Source organism: Zalophus californianus, chromosome 1, assembly GCF_009762305.2.
Source record: "Zalophus californianus isolate mZalCal1 chromosome 1, mZalCal1.pri.v2, whole genome shotgun sequence".
Lineage (NCBI taxonomy): Eukaryota > Metazoa > Chordata > Mammalia > Carnivora > Otariidae > Zalophus > Zalophus californianus.
In genome coordinates, this window is record NC_045595.1 from 65,265,250 (window position 1) to 65,287,097 (window position 21,848).

The 21,848-nt window shown below is 45.1% G+C and overlaps 1 protein-coding gene across 1 annotated transcript in view; it reads left to right on the forward strand.

The window, feature by feature from the left end:
• STAC (SH3 and cysteine rich domain) overlaps positions 1 to 21,848 on the forward strand; it is a 159,208-nt gene that overhangs the window by 38,558 nt on the left and 98,802 nt on the right. Inside the window, exon 2 of the mRNA XM_027585755.1 lies at positions 19,728 to 20,007. Coding sequence (XP_027441556.1) covers positions 19,728 to 20,007 — 280 coding nt within the window. The remainder of the gene's footprint in view (positions 1 to 19,727; positions 20,008 to 21,848) is intronic.

Consider the following 21,848-nt stretch of genomic DNA (forward strand, 5'->3'; position numbering starts at 1 on the left):
TGAGTTAAGTGATACAACAGCCTCAAGGACCACAGAATAAGCAAATAGTTAAGACCTCAGTACATGCTGGCCATTATCAACAACAGATGATAAACTTGACTACAGAAAAACTTTTAATTTATCCACTGTAAATACATTCTGTGAATAAAGTCAAAGATAAATGACAAATGAAGAAAAATGTTTGCTACACAAATATAAAGTAAATTTATAAATCTATAAAACATTTACGTGTCAGTAATGAGATTTGCAACCTACTAGAAAAAAATTATCTTGAGTAGTGTCTGCTCATTTGTTCCAAATAAATCAGCTTATCAACATATAAAAAGAAATTTAGTCCTACTGACATTAAATATGGAAAGTTTTTAAAGTTTATATATCATTTGTTATCCATATAATTGGAAATTCTTAAAAAATATAACAGGTTTGGCTACAGTATGGAAAAAAAGGCACTCTCTTATACCAACGAACGGGACGGTGAATTTAAAAATACATATTTGGCTAAGCAAATCTACTTCCAGCGCTAAAGCTCTTAGGTATCTTTGTGTATGTATACAAAGATGTATGTGCAAAGTGTTCACTCCAGTATTGTTTATAACTGAAAATATACTAGTGAGGATAAGAATAGACTGCTGTAACAATGAAGCCCAACAAATACTCACTCAGTGGCTCAAGAAATATTTATTTCTCTCTCGCACAGGTTTCAAGGAAAACTATTCAGGTAAGCAGGGCAACTCTACTCCTTGTGGTCATTCAAGGACCCAGTCATTCCAGGATGCTGCTCTATCATCCTCTAGCATGGCCATTATCTCCATGGTCAAAGCAAGATCAACACCATGTCCATATTGCTGTTGGTGCAGAAGGGGAAGAGAGGACAGAGCAGGCAGGCACACAGCCTAAAGGCCTAGTTTCAGAAGTGACACATACCATGTCATTATAACCCATTAGCAAGAATGCTGTCCCATTTGGACAATTATGTGCTGAAAGCTTTGGGAAATGAAATCGAATCATATACCAAGGAAGAAAATGAAAATGGATTTTGGTAAACAAATGCAGGTCTCTGCCTCAAGAAGATGCTAGAAACAATCAAATGTCCATCAAAAGAGCAACAGTCTGGTACCTCCATTTGATGGACTATTAGACAGCAAGTGAAGAATGAATTGAAGCTCCCATACTGTTAGATACGTATCATAGAAAGATCCCAACACACATGATGAAATGGAAAAGCAAGATACAGAAAAATGTGCACAATATATTCACATCTGTGTTTTTCAGATGAGGATGTCTTACACACTTACATGCAGATATATACACAGAACATTTCTGGAAGAAGAAACTATTAAGGTTCAACTCGGAGTTGAACTAGGGATCTAATGTGAGAAGAAAACTTACTTTTCAGTAAGTCCCTTTTTGTATTGTATGAACTTCTTTTTTACACCATAGATATGCATCATTATTAATATTGCAAAGGTAAATATATAAATATGAGTAAGTTCTTCCCTTGCTTAATACTTGCTAGCAATTATCTGTTGCTATAAGATAGTGTCCAGGCTGACTGACACATTTTTCAAGCTCATTTCCTTTTTTTTTTTTTCAGGTCCCTTTGTACCTTTTTATGCCTTAAACTTGAAGCTCCCTTCCTGTGCTGTTCCTTATTTTCCTACCTTTGCTCATCAGTAGACTATCAGCCTAAAATACTCCTCCAAAAACCCTGGTACCCTGTATTTTACATTATTCTTTCTTTCTTTCTTTCTTCCTTTTTTTTTTTGGCATGCAAGACTGAGTTGTTTAGTGCCATAAAGCTAATATCATGGATCTGTCCATGTATCTCCCCAAGATGAAAACGAGGACAAGGGGTGATATTGTGCCCCTCCTCATCCCTACAAATAGCAGGGAGTCAATAAATACGTCTTGAAGTGAAAAAATCATTTCAGCACTTAATTTAAAAAACATTTATTAAGTGACTGTGAGATTCCTCTCTTAAGTAACTTCTCTGCTCCTTAATTTTTTTCCAATTTTTCTCTTTTTGTCCTGTGTATTTTCTTCCAACTAATTTCTGTCCCCTCTTTCTTGAGTACACTAACTTTCAAGTCCAACCATGCACCTATTAACCAGGGGGAAAAAATGAAACATATTTTAATTAGTAAAGGAGTACGTCTGTATGAAATCATGGATTTTAATGGCTATACAGATAGAAAAAATAAATATAGATATGTGTGTATGGGGATATGAGTACTCAGGAATATATTTCCTAGTTCTGTCCACTAAAAGAGCCACAGGTCAGTGACACCACAGTAGCAATGAACACATCTAGTACCCAAATATCAGTTTGTAAGAACCATTACAAAATAAAACTAACCAGGCTTCTTTGGAGAAATGACTGGCTACAAGGCCAGAACAGGGAAATTACAAGATATGTCCAGAGCCCTGTAGTGTTAGAAAGTAAAGAAGTGTTCAACAGTAATTGAGGCATGTTGAAAAGAACACAGATGCCAATCTAAAGGAGCTCCCAGTGACCAAACCTGGGACAGTTTGAGCAACAGTAGCAAATTGTAACTCACAGAGTATAGCACATATCCATCAACCCACACTAACAGAAATGAGTAACTGAGTGAATAAATAAATGAAGGAGAATTCTACAATGGACTACTTAATAAATATAGGACTGATGGAAATGAACACCACCATTAGGCAAATGCCAGGTAGTAAGTTTTGCAGGCAAGAATCACCAATAGGTATTGATATTAGAAGGCAAATGTGTGATGAGAAATAGGATATTTGCACCATCACAATGTATTTTCCCTACACGAAACTCAGTAATTACAAATAGAAAAATATGCAGTAATTTTACAGTGGAGCAATCTGGCCAATATCACCTTAATCCAGCGACCAAAGTTAGTATAACCAGCAACGGGACATATTTGACATCAGGTACCTCCTAATATGTTGCACAGAGAGAACACATCATTTTTGTCCTATTGTTATGAACAATATATAAAGTCAGTCTAATGGGAAAACATCAGACAAACCCAAACTGAAAGACATTCTACACAATACTGGCCAGTAGTCTTCAAAAGGTTCAAGGTCATGAAAGACGGACTGAGAACCTGGTGTGCATTGAAGAGACCAAGGAAATATGACCAGATACAATATGGAATCCTGGATTGGATCCCGGACCAGAGTAAAAGACCTTCCAGGACAACTGGCAAAATTCCAGTAAGGTCTATAGATTAGTTAGTAATTTTATATCAATGTTAATTTCCTGGTTGCAGGCAGTTTTACTATTGTTATGTAAGATGCTAACATTAGGGAAAACTTTGTGAAAGATATATGGGGGATTCTACTATTTTGCAGCTTTTCTGGATAGCTAAAATTATTTCTATTTTTTCTTATGAAACATGGTTATTTATTTTTTTATTATGTTCAGTCAGCCAGCATATAGTACATCATAAGTTTTTGTTGTAGTGTTCAATGATTCTTTAGTTGCATATAACACCCAGTGCTCATCCCAACACGTGCCCTCCTTAATACCCATCACCCGGTTACCCCATACCCCCACCCCCTCCCTTCTGTGACTAACTGATCCCCCCAGGCACCCTGCTAAAATTATTTTTAAATAAAAAATTGAAAAAAATAAATAGGTCATGCACTTTATCACTGGGTTACTCTCTGGTAGGTCAGGCCCCCCAGAGCCCTGATAAAGTGGAAAGTTCAGAATAATTCTCCAACGCCTAATGGCTAATGTTTAAAATCAGTAGGTTTTTTTCCCTCATTTGTTGTCATCTAACACTGGGGTTTTTTCTTTTTTTTTTTTTAAAGATTTTATTTATTTATTTGAGAGAGAGTACATGAGAGGGGGGAAGGTCAGAGGGAGAAGCAGACTCCCCGCTGAGCAGGGAGTCCGAGGCGGGACTCGATCCTGGCACTGGACCATGACCTGAGCCGAAGGCAGTCGCTTAACCAACTGAGCCACCCAGGCACCCGGGGTTTTTTCTTAATTATCCAGAAGAACTAACATCTTTGTTGTTCATTTGGCAAAGGGAACTGCCCTGATTTAATCTTTAGCTAGATACATCGCTAAAACCAGAGAAAGCACCAGATGAGGCTCTTAAACGGAGTTGGGATCCTTGCTACCTGCTGCTCTGATTCTCCAAGCTGCCTTTAAAGCTGCAAGCTGTTTAATCAAAAAACATTTATTAGTTTCCTGTAAATCTAACGTGCCGCTTTAGAGGTGCTCTGCAGTGGTTTGAAAATGAAAAGTCAAGGATCATACTCTGTGTGAAATATACAAAGGATTCAAGATATAAACTGACTTCATCTATTAGCCACTTTTTTCCAGGCTTAAGTAAGTTTTTCCTGAGTAAATCAATACAAAAGAGCAGAACCAGGCTGTGGGAAAGGTGTTCAGATGGGAACTCAGAGCTTGGGTTCAAGTTCTGATCCTGCTATTCATTATATGGTGTATCTGAAAATACATCTCAAATAAGGATAGGATACCAGTTTATGAGGTGTGCTGAACCCCGCAGGGTGCCCTCAGCTATTGGTTTTGTTTTTCTTCTTACCCTCCTCTAACATGGTTGGTGGGAATTCTGTTCATTGCCTCTTGACAACATTTTGGGCAGATGTCACGGCTTTCCTTGTTGGTCGTAAGAGTCTTATTTTCAGGTAATAAGAGTTCACTCCATCTGAAGCACGATGTCAGTCTGACCGTGACTTCACTGCCTTTCTGCTCATCTGTCACCAACCCCCTCCTGGCCTCCACCCACAAACACCCCCCTAAGGCCTCACGAAGACTTTGGTCAAGAAGCTGCCTTAGGAAGATGAGCTGTGCTCTCTTCTTTCAGTCAGCCTCCATCTTCCAGATTTCCTCTCCACCTTTCACCCTTACTCTCCCACTTCTGAATCAACAGGGAATTTGGCACACAGGACCTCTGGGAGGCCTCAGTCATGTCCCACTCTGAAAGGTGAGGAGTAGAGCCAACCCTCCTCATGCTCTGAGGGCTGATGTGACTGATTGGGAAGTCTATGAGCCTGTGGATCACCTCGCCTCCCTCCACAGCTGTGAGCATCAGCGGGCATGATTGCCCACCTGCGCGGCCTCCCATGCCCTCCCCACACCAGCAGCACCATGGCTGCCTGGGCCCTGCTCTGCACAGCCTCCAGTTGGCCAAGGCAACATTCCCTCTGCGCTAGCCTTGGACATAAATGCCTGAGAGCCCCCAAGGATGCACTTACAGGCCTTATCCTGGCTGCTCAAGGTGTCTTAAGGCTGCCTGGCATGCTGTAACTGCTCAAAATATGTAGGATAAGGAAAATTTTCTGGAATTCCCTGAAGGATGCTGGGGTAAGCAGGTTTTTTCCTGGTGGTGAAGTTCACCCGAGCTTTAGAGCCAGCCACACCTGGGATCATTCTTTCAATGTTTCTTGAACACCTATCATGTGCCAGGCTTTGTCTGAGGTTCTGAAATACAGAAGTTAATAGAACAGTGAAAATTTTCTGCCCAGCCCCCCCCCCCCCATAGAGACCGCCTTCTGGTTCGGGAGGCAGATAGTCAACGGGTAAATAAATGAGTATATAATATAAAATAGAAAGTCAGAAATAGTTATAATATGGCTCCTGATATGATCTATTGAGAAGGTCACAACATCACTTTTGTAATATTCCTGCCAAAAATGTGTAACCCAAATCTGTGAAGAAACATCAGACGAGCTGAGATTGAAAGACATTCTACAAGGCACTTGTTCTGTACTATTTAAAATAGAAAAGACACTATTCCAAATTAAACGAGACTTCACTACACTTATCACGGTGAGCGCTGAGTAATGTATGGAACTGTTGAATCTCTATCTTGTACTCCTGAAACTATTATAATATTGTATGTCAAGTGTACTTCAATAAGAAAAAAATACATGAAAACCGAAGCAGTGCATAATCTTAGATTAGATCCCAAAGCAGAGATTTTCATGCCCTGAAAGATATTATTAGTACAATTCTCAAAATTTGAATATAACTTGTATACAAGGTAACAGTATCTCATCGATGTTAATTCATCATATTGAGTATACATAACAAAATATCTTTGTTCTTGGGAGATACACACTGAAATATTTGGGGATAGAGGGTCATGACATCTGCAGCTCATTCCCAAATAGTTCAGTAGTGAAAACAGTAGCACCAATGACAACAATCATAATAATATCTGTTATTGTAGGAAGAATAATAAAAGGCAAATATTGCAAAACATTAATAATTGGCAGACCTGAGCATAGGGCATGATCAGCATTCATGGAACTATTCTTGCCAATTTAAAGGGGTTTAAAGGTTTTCAAAGTAAAAAGCTTAAAAAATAAAACAGCAATAAGCATTCTGAAGAGGGTAAGGGAGACGGAGCGTGGGGGTCAGGGAAGGTCTCTTGTGACATGACCTTTGTGCAGAGGGCTGATGGAAGGGAGGAGTTAGTGAATTCTGCAGAGGGAACAGCTCTGCAGGAAGAGAGAAGGACAGCAGCCCTTACGTGGCAGCGTTCCTGGGGTCTTTGTGGAACAACACGGAGACCGGGGGCTCTGGGGCACTGGCGCAAAGTGATGAAGGACAGTGGTAAGAATGGTCCCAGGTCAGCTCCAGGAGGGCCTGGGAGGCCACAGAAAGGATGTGAGGTGTGTTTGAAGTGTGATGAGACACTACGGTAAGGTTCTGAGCAGAGCAGTAAAATGGCCTGACTTTCATCTCCAACAATCACTGTGGACGACTTTGCAGCAAGTAGAGTACAAGGGGGCAAGAAAATTGACTGCAGTTGATACATTTTTCAGGATGGCCCTGAGGAAGCGGGTGTGCAGGTGAGATAGGATGTCACATTGGTCTGGGGTAACGGTGGTGGAAGTGACATGAAGCGGCTGGATTCTGCACGTATTTTGACAGTCTTGTTGGCTAATGTATTGGCTCATGGACTGGATATGAAGTGTGAAGGGGAAACTGGAGTCAAGGGCAATTCCTAGGTTTGAGACCTGATAAAATTAAATAAAGTGGGGCATGCCATTTACTGACTGGGAGCCTGACGAGTGAGGACATTAGCTGGAGGACTGTCTCCTGGGCCCTCGAGGACACAAGGGTCATCAGTTCAGAGCCTTTCTCTACAAGAATCCACCTCTTCCCTATGTTTTGCCAAGACCCTACCAGTGCCTTCCCCACACAACACTTGAGAGGGGAGCCTGAGCAGACAGGTGCTCTGTGACCTGCACCCACCCTGGCTTCATCCACCACCAGGGGACAGTCTGGGAGTGCTGAGGTACGTTTTAGAACCTACTCAGGGTCTTCACTGCACTTTTTCCCTCTGTCTGGCCATGAAGGCCGACATAGATACTGTAGAAGATGCTCCCTCCCCTTGCATGTCCTTTGGTCATCTTAGGGCTGTCTTCTGGTTTTCTGAGTGAGGAGTAGAACTTTTCCTTTGGCTTCGGGACTCAAGGTCAACAGAAACGCACTCATCAGTTCCAAACCCTCACACTGCGGACTGGCCTGATGTGCTCCCATGCCCATTCTGGCAACCCTACCTAACTGCTGGAAGATAAGCCTGCACGAGTAGGTTACAAAGGGAGAGACTAGAGGCCATAACACAGGGGGAAACATTCGGAGTTGGTGTGGTTTGGAGAGAAGAGGGAATACAGGAGACATTTTCAAAGGAAAAGGGATTAGCCTTGGTTACTGGCAGAAAATGGGGTTTAAGATTAGAGAGAAGAAAAACTCAAGGAGTCCTCGGCCAGGAGATTGTTCCAGGTCAAAAGATTGAAAGGATGACTCCTCTTTCATCTTGTCACTACTAAATGAGTAGAACTCAAACACATAAGGCAAAACATCATTCATTCAATCACTTATTCGACACAGAATGTCCATCCCAGACCAGAACCCCGTATGTTGGGTCAGAGATACAAACGTGAAAAGCTGTTTACCTCAGTGAATAGAATGAAAGTATGTGGAAGGTTAGTTGTGGTGATGTGCTTCTGCTACAGGTTATGGCACACTAATGATGAGACTCCCGGAGCTCCACATAAATGGAGTAGTCAGGGAAGACTGGGGACGGGCCATGGGAGACATCACAGGAGCTGCGACTTAGACAATGAGCAGAAGGTCCCCAGGAATGTGTGTGAGGAAGGACATTCCTGGCCAAACAGCACGGACAAGGCCATCTACCCAGGTTTCCATTCTCATTACCCAGTGAAACGCTTGGCTGGGCATATTGTCATGTGGGACGTTAGAGACCCTGCAGGAAAGGCCTCAGTGCAGCTCTTTCTGATTGGAACTGACAGCTCTAGGAGCACCGTATTTCACCCTGACTAGCTTTAATTGAGCATTGTATAGCTTGCTAGCATTGCCATAACTAGGACAGATGGAGCAGCTTCAGCAACTGAGATTTCTTCTCTCAGAAGTCTGGAGACTGAAAGTCTGAGATCAAAGTGTTGATCTGTGAGACCTCTCCTCTTGGCTTGCAGACGGCCACCTTCTCCATGTGTCCTCCCATGGTCTTTCCTCTGCATGCATGCATTCCTAGTGTCCATGTGTCCAAATTTCCTCTTCTTGTAGAGACACCAGTCAGATTGGATTAGGGCCCACCCTGAAGGCCTCACTTCAACTGAATCACCTATTGAAAGGCCCTGTCTCCAAATACAGTCCTGTTCTGAGGTATGGAGGGTTACGGCATCAATATATTAATTGGGGGGACACGATTCAGCCCCTAATAAGTACCTACTATTTGCAAGGCACCACGGGAGGTGGTATTAATAAGTGAGGCCCAGCATAGTTAAGTGTAAATACTTTTGTTTCTTGGTCCATCACTTAATCAGTAGAATCATTTAGTATATGAATCAGAATCAAGAAGGATCCCCATTCTAAACTCATTTGCCCTTGGAACAGTTTTTCCCTTTTAGACAGCCAGCATTTTTCCATTTTCTCTAGGTTCATTGGCCTTCCTAGGGTCCATCCCTCTCTCTGCTCGTGGGAATAAAAAATAATAATAATGTGGTCCCTGGGGCTGCATCCCTCCTCCCAAGCTGTCACAACAGCGACAGCAGCAGCAGAGAGGGGACTGGCCGCTGCTGGACCTGCTGAGGAAGGGTGGCCACAGCATCAGACAGCCCCATGGGACTCCCACTTGATGGGCCACATGGTTCAGCACCAGCACTCTCAGTCCCAACCTCTGTGGCTCCTGGTCAGGCAGGCCCTCTCTCTGTCAGGATTCCAGGGCTAAGGAGTAGCCTCCAAAATGGGCCACAGAATCCATGTTAGTCCAGGTGCTGATGCCCCATGTCAGCATTCCCCCTGAAAAGGTACCCTCTCATGGGGTGTCTTGATGGCTCAGTCGGTTAAGAATCTGACTCGTGATTTTGGCTCAGGTCATGATCTCGTGGGTTCTGGGATCAAGCCCCTCATTGGGCTCCACACTCAGCAGGGAGTCTGCTTGGGATTCTCTCTCTTCCTCGCCCTCTGCTCACCTGTGCTCGCTCTCTCTCAGATAAATAAATAAATCTTTAAAAAAAAGTTCCCGCTCACCAAAGCATTAGTGAAAAATGTACACTTTACTGAAGATTTTGAGAAGAAAGAGGAGGTTTATATTACACACCCTATTCAGTAGCTGTCTGACTCAAAAATCCATGCCACCTCTAAATTTGTTTTCTCACTACCTTCTTGCACACCTCCCTCATGGCAGCCCACCCCCTCTCCCAACTTAACTCCAATATACATTGTAGCACAGCTCTGTCCCTCAGACAGCAAACCTCACCCTTCTCAGTGCTTCCCATAACACAGTGCTGTGTTATTATTATTATTGTCATTATTATTTTTATTATTGAGTTTGGTCTTTGAGGTGCCATCTTCCCTTGCCTTTGGTTTCTCAAAGTATTTCTTCTGAGCACATATAGTACTCTTGCCCAAGAGGAATCTTGACCCATCCCTGAAGGTGTTGCAATGGCCCCAATATTGTTACACTGGCATCCACACACAGGGGAAGGATAAGAACCACGCTCCTAACCTCATGCCAACCAGAAAGGATGGTGGTGTGCTGGGGATTTTGAGGCATTGAGTGTTAGGGTATGGCCCCCGAGTGCCAGGACTATGCCAGGGGCTTTAGATGTTTATCTTATTTAATCCTCACAAAAAACCTGCAAGGAAAGTGTTATTGTCCCCATTTTATAGATGGGGAATTGGGGCTCAGAGAAGTTAAGTAACTTTCCTGTGCTCACACTGCTGGGGCCCCCAGGCCGGGAAGGGCAGCAAAGAAGACTGTCTGACCCCAGAGCCTTGAGTGCGTCATCCTCAGGTTTGAAAGGATCTTCTGTCCCTGCACCTAAGATGATCCTTAAAACTCTTCCTCCCCATTAAGCATCTCATCCTCTGTGGACCTTGGGAATGTCGCTTCACATCTTTTGTCCCATTTTGTCATTTGTAAAATGGTAATATTTGCCCTGCTGCATTCACAGGGCTGTTTCATGGAAAGGTATGTCACATAAAAGTGCATGTGTGTGTGTGTGTGTGTGTGTGTGTGTGTGTGTGTGTAGCTGTACCAAAAAAATGAAGTATTATTCTCTTGATGTATGCCATTAAACAAGATCTAACCAATGCCACCACTCTTGGCTTAAACAATCTAGGTGAGGACTGTTTTCAGGATAAGACCAAAAAAAAAAAAAATATCAACGACATTTAAAAAGTACATGATGATGCCTCAGGAAATTGATGATCTTGAATTTCTCCACAAAGAGCAGGAGGTGAGAAGTAGCCAGGAGCTCCATGCTACTACATTCTCCCTGTTCTAGCAACTGTGGACTTGGGAGCTACACAGAAACATCTTTGGAGGAAATATGGCAGCCAGCCTTAGGGCTGGAGGGAGCAGCTTACTAATTTGTCCATCCCAGGGTATGTCTCTGATGTAACTCCTTCTAAGACACCCAGGTCCTACCACGACTTGATCATCAGGACTTGTTTCTTCCTTCTGGAAAACCTGCAGTGGGTCTCTGTGATTACCATGCTTTACACTCTTTCCACCTGGCTTCCGTCATTATCTGGGACACCTACCCACACGCACCCATGCACATTTCCTTCATCACGACAATTTGCTTCTCGTGCCAGCACACCTAGGGTACCAGGCAGGCCAGCTTTTCAGTCAGGGTTTGCTGCACAACTAGTATGTTTAGAGTCCGGTTGTTTCAGCACTGCTGAAATCCTGTGGGGCCCCAGAGCATGTGTTCATGGTGCACTCATCCCTGCCTCCATGTCCAAGGCTTCAATCTGGCTGGAGCTCTTCCTGTTCATTCAGTCCATCCGTCAGTCTGTCCAGCAGTCATTTAACAAATGTGTATAGAGGCAAAGAGCTTGGATTCTGAAGTCAACCGGTGCTTGGTTCTAGTCCTGACTCTAGCACTTTTTCTGGGTGTATTTGGGCACGTTTTTTCAGGGTTAGCACAAAGATCAAAAGATAACTTACATAAACCCTTAGGATAGAGTCTGGTGTGTAATAAGAGCTGAATAATTATTTGCTAGTCTAATTAATATCATTACTATGTGCTAGGCACTTGTTGGGAATAGCCTAATGGTCTGAAGAGGAGCCCAGAGCAGAGGGCAGGAGGAACAGTGACACATCTCCACTCTGCGCACTTGGGTCACACAGGAGAGAAAGTCCCTGTCCACCTGCAGGGAAGGTCAGGCGAGAGGCCAGACAGAAGTCAAGCAATCAAGGAGAATCAGGCATTTTCCAAGTAGACTGGAATGCCACTTTCAGGCAGAATAAAAAATCTTGAAAATCACTGGGCATCATTGAAAATCTTTGGACTTCTCTTAATGTGTCTGTGTGCCTGGGATGGTGGAGGGGTGACTAGAGGTCTACTGGGCAGGTGTATGGCCCTCATCCATCAGGAAGTTTCTTGTATCACACAGGGAGGAGACTGGGTATAACCTACATGTGAGGGGGGCCATCAAAGTGCATAAACTCGTCAATTATGTGTTTTAAAGTCAATTCATTCTTTAAGGTTTGAAAGAATGTCTCTGATTATTCCAGCCCCCATTGATAACTCCCTTTTCTGACATATTAGAATAGGCAGTGATCAAAACACTCTACTTATCACTTGATAATATAAATATAGGATCTCGTGTCACCCTTGGAGAGTCTTAAGCATTGCTACTTGTCTCCAGAATTAGATCTTAGACTTCCTATAAGTAGAGACTGTTCCAGGTCTTTTGTGTTCCCTCACTGTGCTGACTTGTCAGAACAGAAAGGGAACTTAGTAGCCTCTGAGCTGTTCCTCTCTGTTTATGGATAGAACCCAAGCTAAGGAGCTTGAGGACCTGCCCAAGTTAATTGTATCCAGTAGCTCTTGCTTTACCAACATATTCATTAACAACAGTTTTTGCAGCTGGTTATGACAAAGCTAAGTAGATGTAAGAAGACTATTTCTGACTTTGAAGTCCCATCCACACAGAAGCTGATCAGGACCTGGAATATATCGTGTCTTAAAAGAAATCAGGCCGTGGATGGGTAAAAGGTTGGTGAGAAGGCTCTCATCACAGGCATTACATTTCTCAGGACCCCAGCACACCCTATCTGCCTGTAGAGTCATAAATAAAATGTTATGGGTGAGCGTGGGAGGAACCACAGCATCAGCCAAACTTGGAAGAGAGGAAGTGCATCTGTGTGGCTGGTGGAGAGTGAAGGGACCTGAGTTTCCGAGGGAAACTCGGAACTCGGACTGTCATACCACACAGGCAAATAACTCATTTCCCCGAGTCTTAGCTGTCAGCAATTGGTTTAATAATACCTTTTCAGGAAAAAAATTAAAGAATGAGTACTTCAGGGACACCTGTGTGGCTCAGTCAGTTAAGCATCTGCCTTTGGCTCAGATCATGATCCCAGGATCCTGAGATCGAGTCCTGCATCGGGCTCCCTGCTCAGTGGGGAGCCTGTTTCTCCCTCTCCCTCTGCAGCTCCCCCTGCTTGTGCTCTCTCTCTCTGGCAAATAAATAAAGTCATTTTAAAAAATAAATACAAATTTTAAAAAGAATGAGTATTTTAATGAAGACATATCCCTATTTTAGAAAAGTTAAAATACGAACCAAAAATTTAGATCACATGTGTGTACCAAAGAGGAGGCATGTGCTTGCAGATGACCTCATTTCGATCCAGCAGCAAAAGCCAGCACATTATTGGTGGGGCCTCAGATAGCAAAAGAAATGTTCATAGAGGAGACTTGACAGGAAACCAAACTGACACAGTGACTGTGCCTCCCAATTTATGCCTGTGTGGGCAGAGATGCATTTGCTCCAGAACCACCTCTTTCCCACACAGTGCAACTTCAGATCCTGGCTGAAATGACCAAGCACATGCTGGCTAATTAACTTGATGTGCTTCTGCAGAACAGACTAGTAAATCACACACATGCCACTGCCATCACCTGCAGGCTGTAATTCCCCATGTTCCATTGCTCTAATGATGCCTGAGTTCTGTGTTCCCCAACTGATTGCCATGCTCAACATGGCAACCACATGGATTATTGCTAAAATTCCAGCTGGTATCAGAAGATAGAGCACACCAAACAGAGGACTTTTACTAAAGGAGGTCAAGGGTAGGAAACCTTATGTTTTGTTTTGTTTTGTTTTGATTTTTTAAAGATTTTATTTATTTGTCAGAGAACAAACACAAGAGAGCACAAGGGGCAGGCAGAGGGAGAAGCAAGCTCCCAGCTGAACAGGGGGCCCGAAATGGGGCTCAATCCCAGGACCTGGGATCATGACCTGAGCTGAAGGCAAATGTTTAACCGACTGAGCCATCCAGGCGTCCCAATAGTAGGAAATCTTATGAAAGTCTACTTGGCTTAAGGGGCTTTGGAGTTACAGAGCCCTGTATGTGGATCTTCATTCTGCAACTTACTAGCTATTTAAATTTGGGTTTCAATTGTCTCATCTATAAAATGAGGTAATAACCTGAAACAGACCCTCTGTACCAGCCGGCGTTGTGCATTGTGCTAATGCACTGAAACAGCTATTCTCCATCTTCTCACTTCCAGATTCCAACTCCCTCCCTTTTCCCCTCACTCGGGAGGGAGATAGACTTGTTTCTGTTTTCACTGAGAAAAAAAAAAAGCAGTCAAAAGAGAAGATTACATCCAACTAGCACCAACTTCACCAGCCTGTCTGCCTCTTTCTCTCTCTCTCTCCCCGTATGGATCAACCATCTCATTCCCGGCTAAAGTCAACTGTTCCTCCAGTGCACCGGATCTCACCTCCTCCCATCTACTCGAGGACATCCCTCCAGCATTTCCGCACTCTCTTCTGCAACATCAGTTTAATAACATGCTGAACTAACTCCCATGCTGAAATAAAACCAGACCCGCCCTTCATGGTGCATCCCCTTTCCCTGGCACTATCCCCCTCTAGAGCAAAACTGCTTGTGCTCACCACCTGCATTCACTCCCCCCACCACCGCCATTTTTTCTTGAAATTTTGTCAGTTAGGTCTTCACCCCTACCACTTCACTGCATCTGCTACCATTAAATAAACGCCCCCTTCCCTCCTTGGGGCACCTGGGTGGCTCAGTCATTGAAGTGTCCAACTCTTGGTTTCGGCTCAGGTCATGATCTCAGGGTGATGAGACTGAGCCCTGCATCAAGCTCTGTGCTCAGCAGGGAGTCTGCTTGAGACTCTTTTCCTCTGCCTCTCCCTCCCCCTCTGTTCCTCACCCCCCCATCTCTCTCTCAACTAAATAAACTAAAAAAAAAAAAAAAAAAAACTCCCAAAGACATTCCTCCTAGCCCTCACATTACTCGATGTATAGGCATTATTTGATGATGTGGGTTCTTCTCTCTTCCTTGAATCATTTTATTCCCAGAGCTTCCACTCCTTTCTCGCCAGTCGCTCCTTCTCAGATTCCTTTGTTTTTTTTCTTAATCATCTTGCCCTCAAAATATTTCCTTAATCTTCTTGACCTCCGGGTCTCCATCCTCAGAGCACTTCTCTTCAGTGTTCGCACTAACTACATAGTGATCTCATCAAGCCTCATAGCTGTAAGTACCATCAATGTCTTTGTGATTCCCACATGTATTTACCCAGCTTGGACCCCTCACCTGAATTCCAAGGCCACATACCCAGCTCCACATGAATTCCACATAAGCATTTCAAACTTACTTTCCCCAACTCAACTCTTTATCCCCACCCCATTGCCCCACACCAACTTGCTTCTTCTCCAGGACTCTTCCTTTGAGTAAATGGTCCCTCCATCCATCCACTTGCTTAAGCCCAAAACCTTGAAATCATTCTTGAGTCCCCTCTTTCCATCATACTCCATATCCAATCCCTCAACAAGCCCATTTGGTTCTACCTTCATGCTGTACCCCATATTCAACCATGTTGTACTATAACTATGGCAGGCCAAGCCAAAATGGATTCTCCCTGGGATAATTGCAAGAGTCTCCAACTTGTCTCCGGGCTTCCATCTTGCCCTCCTGGAGTCTGTTTTCCACAGAGCAGCCAGAGGAACCCTTTTAAAATTCTCTGCTCAAAACCATCACCCTTAGGATAAATTCCAAGGCCTTTGCCATGGCCTGCAAGGCCTGGCATGAAGCTGACCCTTGACTTCTCTGCCCCTTTTCTCCCTCAACCTTCTGCCCCAGGCACACCCACCTTGTCAGGGCCTTTGCCCATAGTTTCCCCCACTACCCACATTGTTCTTCTCCAAAGTAGCTCATGCCCTCACTTCTCATGTGTCTCTGCTCCAATGTCACCGTTCAGAGAAGCCTTCCTTGTCACTTTCTAAAGCCTGGCTCCACTTTTATTTCCTTCATGTCTCTTATCCTTACCCAAATTTATATTATATACATCTTTTATTATTTATTTACTTTCTATCTCCACCCACTAGACCTTAAAACCTTAAGGGGAGGGGTTTTTCTTTTTTCCGCTGCTATAACCCCAAAGCCAAGGCCAATGCCTGGCTCATAGTAGTGACACAATAAATATTTATTGAATGAATTATTGAATGAATGAATGAATGAATGAATGATCTCTTACTCATCAGATCACTAGGATGATTACATGAATTAAAATATAGAGAGCAGTTTCTAGCACACGGCAAAGTACTTGAGAATATATGTTCCTTCTCCCATTATTATTATAAAAAAAATGGAGTTGGGTTGTGCCAATGTTGTCTGGAAGATCATTTTGTGACATCTGCTATTATCGGGGTTTGCTTCTATTTCTGTATTTTATATGTTCCCATCTGGCCTCTACTCTTTGGGGAATAATTAGAGAAAGTGTGTTCCTTTGAGCTCACTGCTCAGACTTTGTTTAACTTGTAGGCCTTTCTTTTAAGCTACCCACTTGAATAAGAAGTGTTACATTGACTTCCAAGGCAAATTCTCCAACTCTGTAGGCAGGCAGACTCTGAAAGTCTGACACAGTTTCCAGCCACATCCCACAGGACAAGGAAAATGCTACAGGTGTCTTGGCATCATGCTAAACTTCAAAGGAACACAGAATGCCATATATGGAAGTTTCTGAAGGCAGAAATAAAGCACACGAGCACAGGAGGGAGACCAGACTGGACGTAGGCCCCACCCCATGACCTTCCCTGGCCTAGCAACAGAGTCCACAGAGTCTGTCAGAGAAGCCTTAAAGGGAAGTCTGCTGCTCCCCTTTGATAAACAACTATGCTCCTTTTTTATTTTTAAGAAATTTGAAATATATAAAATAAGGGAAATAGCTCCCCAAAAAGCAGATTTGCTTTCTCACTGCACATCCCTTCCCACTCTCACTGTCCACCAAAAGTAGTTCTGTCCCCCTGAGGATGAAGAGTAAGCTCTCCTCCATTCCCTCTGCTTCACCTGTCCATCACTGCCAGTGTGAAGAATGGGGGCTTAAAGGAAGGTAAATTTAATTCTGAACCCTGGGCTTGACTCACATGAGCTGTGTGACCTTGGGCAAGTCCCTTAACCTCCCTCAACCATTTCTCCAGGAGTAAAACAACAGTGTCTTCACTGGATGGTTGGGAAAATGAAGAAGGGTCACCTGGGGATGCACCTGCTATTATTATAATTAGGATAGGTGCTTCTGTTCTGCTTCTGAAACGAGAGTAGCCAATTTATTGAACCATCTGAACTCCATGACAGGATTTTATTTTTCTATATGATGATATTTGCTCTAATAAACCACCCTCGCCCTGGGTTGCCAAGCCCACAACAAAATCTTAGCAGATTCCTTAACTTCCTGGTCACTTTATTAAAATCTGTCCACAATAAAACTCTAGTCTTATCTATTTAAACCCCCCTTCCTCCAGCACCAGCCCAGCCAATAACTGGAAGGATGGGAAGTGAGGAAGGTCTGTTCTCCTTTATGGCTTTCTGGCCCTTACCCTGGTGTGGCTCTGTCTCAATGAGTGCTGTCTTGTTCCCGCTCTCACTTAGCTTTGCTGGAAATGGAGAGTCCTCTTCACAATAAATGCAGGGCTCCCAAGGACGCATGACCCTGCTCCCCTATATCAGTCAGGATAGGCTAGGTTATGGTACAGTAATGAACAACGCCAGAATAACTCACCAGCACCTCCTTCTCCTCCTTCTTTGGTGGCTACAGCGCCTCTGGTGGGTTTGGGCCATAGGGCAAAGGGAAAGAGACAGTGTTCTTGGCCAACCCACCATTTCTGACCTTTAAATATAGGGTGTTGCTGGTCTCTGGCTAATGATGCCTCATCGCTGGATAAGTGGAGCTCCTCTAGAGGAGGGCCCTAACAAGGCCTCCTCCCCAGATGGCTCCCTGAAGTGGGGAGCTAGCTTCACACAGCCACAGCCAACCTCACATGGGGAAAGAAGTAAAATCCAGCACATGGCAGGAAGGTGGGGAGAAGCAATGTATTGCTGTGTACACACAATAGATACCCAACTTAATGGTTTCAAACACCAATCATCTCTTTAGTTGATGGTTCTGTGGGCTTACGATTTGGATGGGACTCAGCTCGACAGTTCTTCTGGTTTCTTCTAGACCCTTATATTCCCTGCAGGGAAACAGGGTAGCTCTGCTTCGGTGGTCTTACTCATGTGATGGGAGGTGACTGGACTGTGTCTCTCATCATCCTTCAGGCTACATTGGGTTGGTTCATAAGGCAGTTTGGCAGGTTTCCAAGAGGGAGGACAAAGCATGCAAGGCATCTTGAGTTCTGGGCTTGGAACTGGCTTAAAATTGCTTCTGCCACCTTTTATTGGTCAAGTTGCCCAAATCAACAAGATCCAAGGAGTGTGGAAACATGCTACCTTTGATGGGTGGGGCTGCAAAGTTACATTGCAGAGGTGAATGGGGAAGGGTAATGGAGGAAAGTTATAGCATTTTTGCAGTCTACCCCAAGCACAAAAGACCACATCTTCCTGGTCTTCTGAGGAAGAGGTTGGAGGGTTGATGCAGAGCTCATCTTATGTGTCCTGGAGAGGTATTTGACTACACTTGATGGGGGCCTTTATTAGACTCATGTGCTTAGCTCCTTTTTGTCTGCAGCTTTGGGTCAAAGACATTCCAGACAACAGGCAGAGTCCCCATGGATAGTCAATGACAAAAGGAAACTACCTTGAAGGTAAAGTGACCTGTTGCAGGTCATGCAGCTACTAAGTGCTTTATTCCTTTATCTGGGCAAAGGGAGAAGTATGCACAAAAGGAGTGGCAATGAGGAAGCATAGTAAATACCACAGACTTTCAAAGAGCCACTGTAGCTGGCGTGGACAGAGCAAGGTACATGTTGCTACAAGCTGTCATGGGGACGCAGAAGCTGCCAGTACCTGGAGCCCATGACAAGGAACTTTTCTTTAGATTTAAGAACAAAGGAAACCTTGTGAAGGATTTAAACATCAGGCTCACATGCTCACATCTGTATTTCCAAAAGATCCTGCTAGCTCCAGTAAGGAAGGCTGGATTGGTGGTGCAGCCTGGACCAAACCCAGACCTTTCAGTAATTAGTTCTCCAAACCCAGGTTTTAATTCTTCATAAGTTGCAAGGCAAATGAGAAATGATCCAGTTTGCCACGGCCAAAAACAAGCAGCAAGGCAGGGAGAAGAGCAGAGAAAGTCAAACAAGTAATCTCACACCGTGTCCTCTGCAAACACGCACACATTCGCGTGTGCACACACACATACACACACACACACACACGCACACATTACTCATCCATAAGCTTCAGACCCAAGTAGGTTTGAGAGTTTCTGGTTCCTGTTCTGTGGATAGTTCACCCAGATGGATTCGGGGCAGACAGTGGCCTCTTCTGCTTTGCCATGTAGAGAGACAAGTAGCTGCTAAGTGACCATCAGAGAGAAAGACTGGCAGAGGCTCTGGCATGGCAGACACAGCCATTGAGCCCAGAAGATCATACACTTAATATTTCCAATGATTCCAATTCAAAAGGCAAATGGTGTCAAAAGTTCAATGTCATGGGACTCTTTGACAGCACATTGGTAGGACCTCAAGGAGGCGGGGAGGAGGAGCAGGGGCAGAAGCAAAGGCACCTTGGGGCCTCTCTGAGCAGTCTGGCTCAGCACGGGATGGAGAAGGGACTGCCACATACCCTTTAGGCACTGACCTTGCCCACCCACACAGGGACACATTGTGTGCCCAAGGAGGGGCAGAGGGTGTCAGCTGGAACAGTGCAGTGCCTGGAGCAGACCTCAACCCCCCCAGCGTGAGTCTGCATGATTGATCGTAAGAGAGTGTTCTGTCATTGCATTGCAGCTCCAGAAACTAAAACGATCACTTTCTTTCAAGACCAAAAGTTTACGGAGCAAAAGCGCTGACAACTTCTTCCAGAGAACCAACAGCGACGTGAAGCTGCAGGCGGACATGCTGGCTGAGGTCAGCCCCAGCTCCAGCCCACTCCCCGCCTCTGGAAGCCTGACATCCACACCCACCAGGACCGGCCTGCACCCAGGGGCTGGCGTCAAGGCCCACGCCTTTCAGGAGCATATCTTCAAGAAGCCCACTTTCTGTGATGTCTGCAACCATATGATCGTGGGTAAGGCCTCCCCCACCCCTACCTCCAGTTCCCCGCGCCCCTGGGAAGGGCAAGTGAGAGTTGTGTAGCCCAAGTCCAGGCTCCAGGACAGATTCTGAGCCTCAGAGATGTACATGAGGGCAGGTTGTTCAGGAATGTTCTGGAGAACAATAGCTGTGCACAGGGAAGGGAAAGCAAGACTGGGCAGAGGGAGAAGTTGGATGGTGATACAGTTGCACCTTCAGCTAATCCCCAAGGAGCCCTGGACAGTCATCTGCATTGAGGCTAGAGGTCTGGGACTTTGTACCCCCGCATCACCTCTCACTGTGTATAGGCAGCCCCTGGGGAGAGGGCCTAATCCTGGACATAGCAGCTCTTTTCAGCCAAGGGCAGTAGGCAGAGGGGGAATCAGTGGGAGGCAACCAAGATGCTGGGCAGGTGGGCATAGAATGCTTCGGTACCGTGGGGGGACCTGAGTGACACATCACAGCATCCACTACCGGGTGCATGGCGCTGTCTGTCTGCGGTAGCCTGCAGAGGGCATCTGTGGCTGGGTGAACTGTAGGGGAATGACCCAGACAGACAGGCGTGGGAGGGACGATTCTGGGGGAGGCACTGAACTGGGCAGGAAAGGTGATTGAGCCACCATTACAAGTCTGGACCTGGCACGGACTCACTCACGGTACCTCAGAGAAATGGGGGCAGGCTGAGAGTCTTAGGGGTTGTGCCCAGATGATGAAAATGATCCATAGAATGTCCCAGCTACAAGGAGAAAGTAGGCCATTCAGAGCCACCCGCACAGAAAGTCCACAATTCATACTCTTCTGCCTTTCCTGTGTCAGGAACCCAGTGGCCAAACAGACAGAGGAAATCATAAAAGCAATTTGGGTGAGATTCAGAGTGAGTTTAAACCAGTTGTTTCAAGAGCAGCAGTAAATCCTGATAATTGACCAGTGGCCACAAAACACAGGCCTGTGTTTGCTCTCAGGGGGCGTGAGGATGTAACCTCCCCCCCCCCCCCAGTTAGGAGAAGTTAAAGGGTATCATGACTGGAAACGAGGTTGAAAAATGAAAAATGCAGGGCTGATCCAGATCCAGATGTGGGCTGTATTCCCGAGATGGCACTGACCCTCCAGAAGTGTAGCCCATCGAATTCCTGGAGCACCTGGAAGCACCCTGAGACCTTCCCCACCTTGTGGCTCCTGCTTACACAGCGTCCGGTTTGGCATGAATGCTTCAGGGAAGGACACTTGTAAGATCAAGTCAGGCCCAGGGCCCAGCAAGGCCCCGGGGAAAAGCCAGTATGCCCTCTAGTCTCATCTTCCAGCTCCTCTACCCTGACACATACCTGACACACACCATCCAGCCCCACCATTTCCCCTCCAGGACCAGCTTCCTATAGCCTGGCATCGCTTCTGAGGCTGACTGTTGTCTCAGGCCAGATTCCCTAGAAGCAGAGCCTGAGCAGGGAGTTGGGTGCACGTGATAGGTTGAGGGGGCGCTCTCAGGAGAAGGGAGAGGGAGGAAGCGGATTGGGGCAGGGAAGTTGCTGAATACGAAAGTGGTCTCAGTGGGAGTCTCACTTCAGCCAGCTCTGGAGGAGCACGGGCGCATGGGTCGCACAGCTGGTCCTTCCTTGAGGCCAGCCTTTCGTAGCCTACTCTCTGTGGGCCTCCCTCCTCCTCCCACGACGGAGGCCCTTTCAGAACCCCCTGGGCCAAGTGGCTCATGTTCTGTTGAAGGCAATTTTCTGGAGAAAGGGGTAGCTGTGAGTCATTAGCAGCCAGTACACACATCTCCGGTGTATTAGTGGCTTTTTGCTACTGTGACAGAGTATCACAAACTTGGTGGGTTAAAACAAC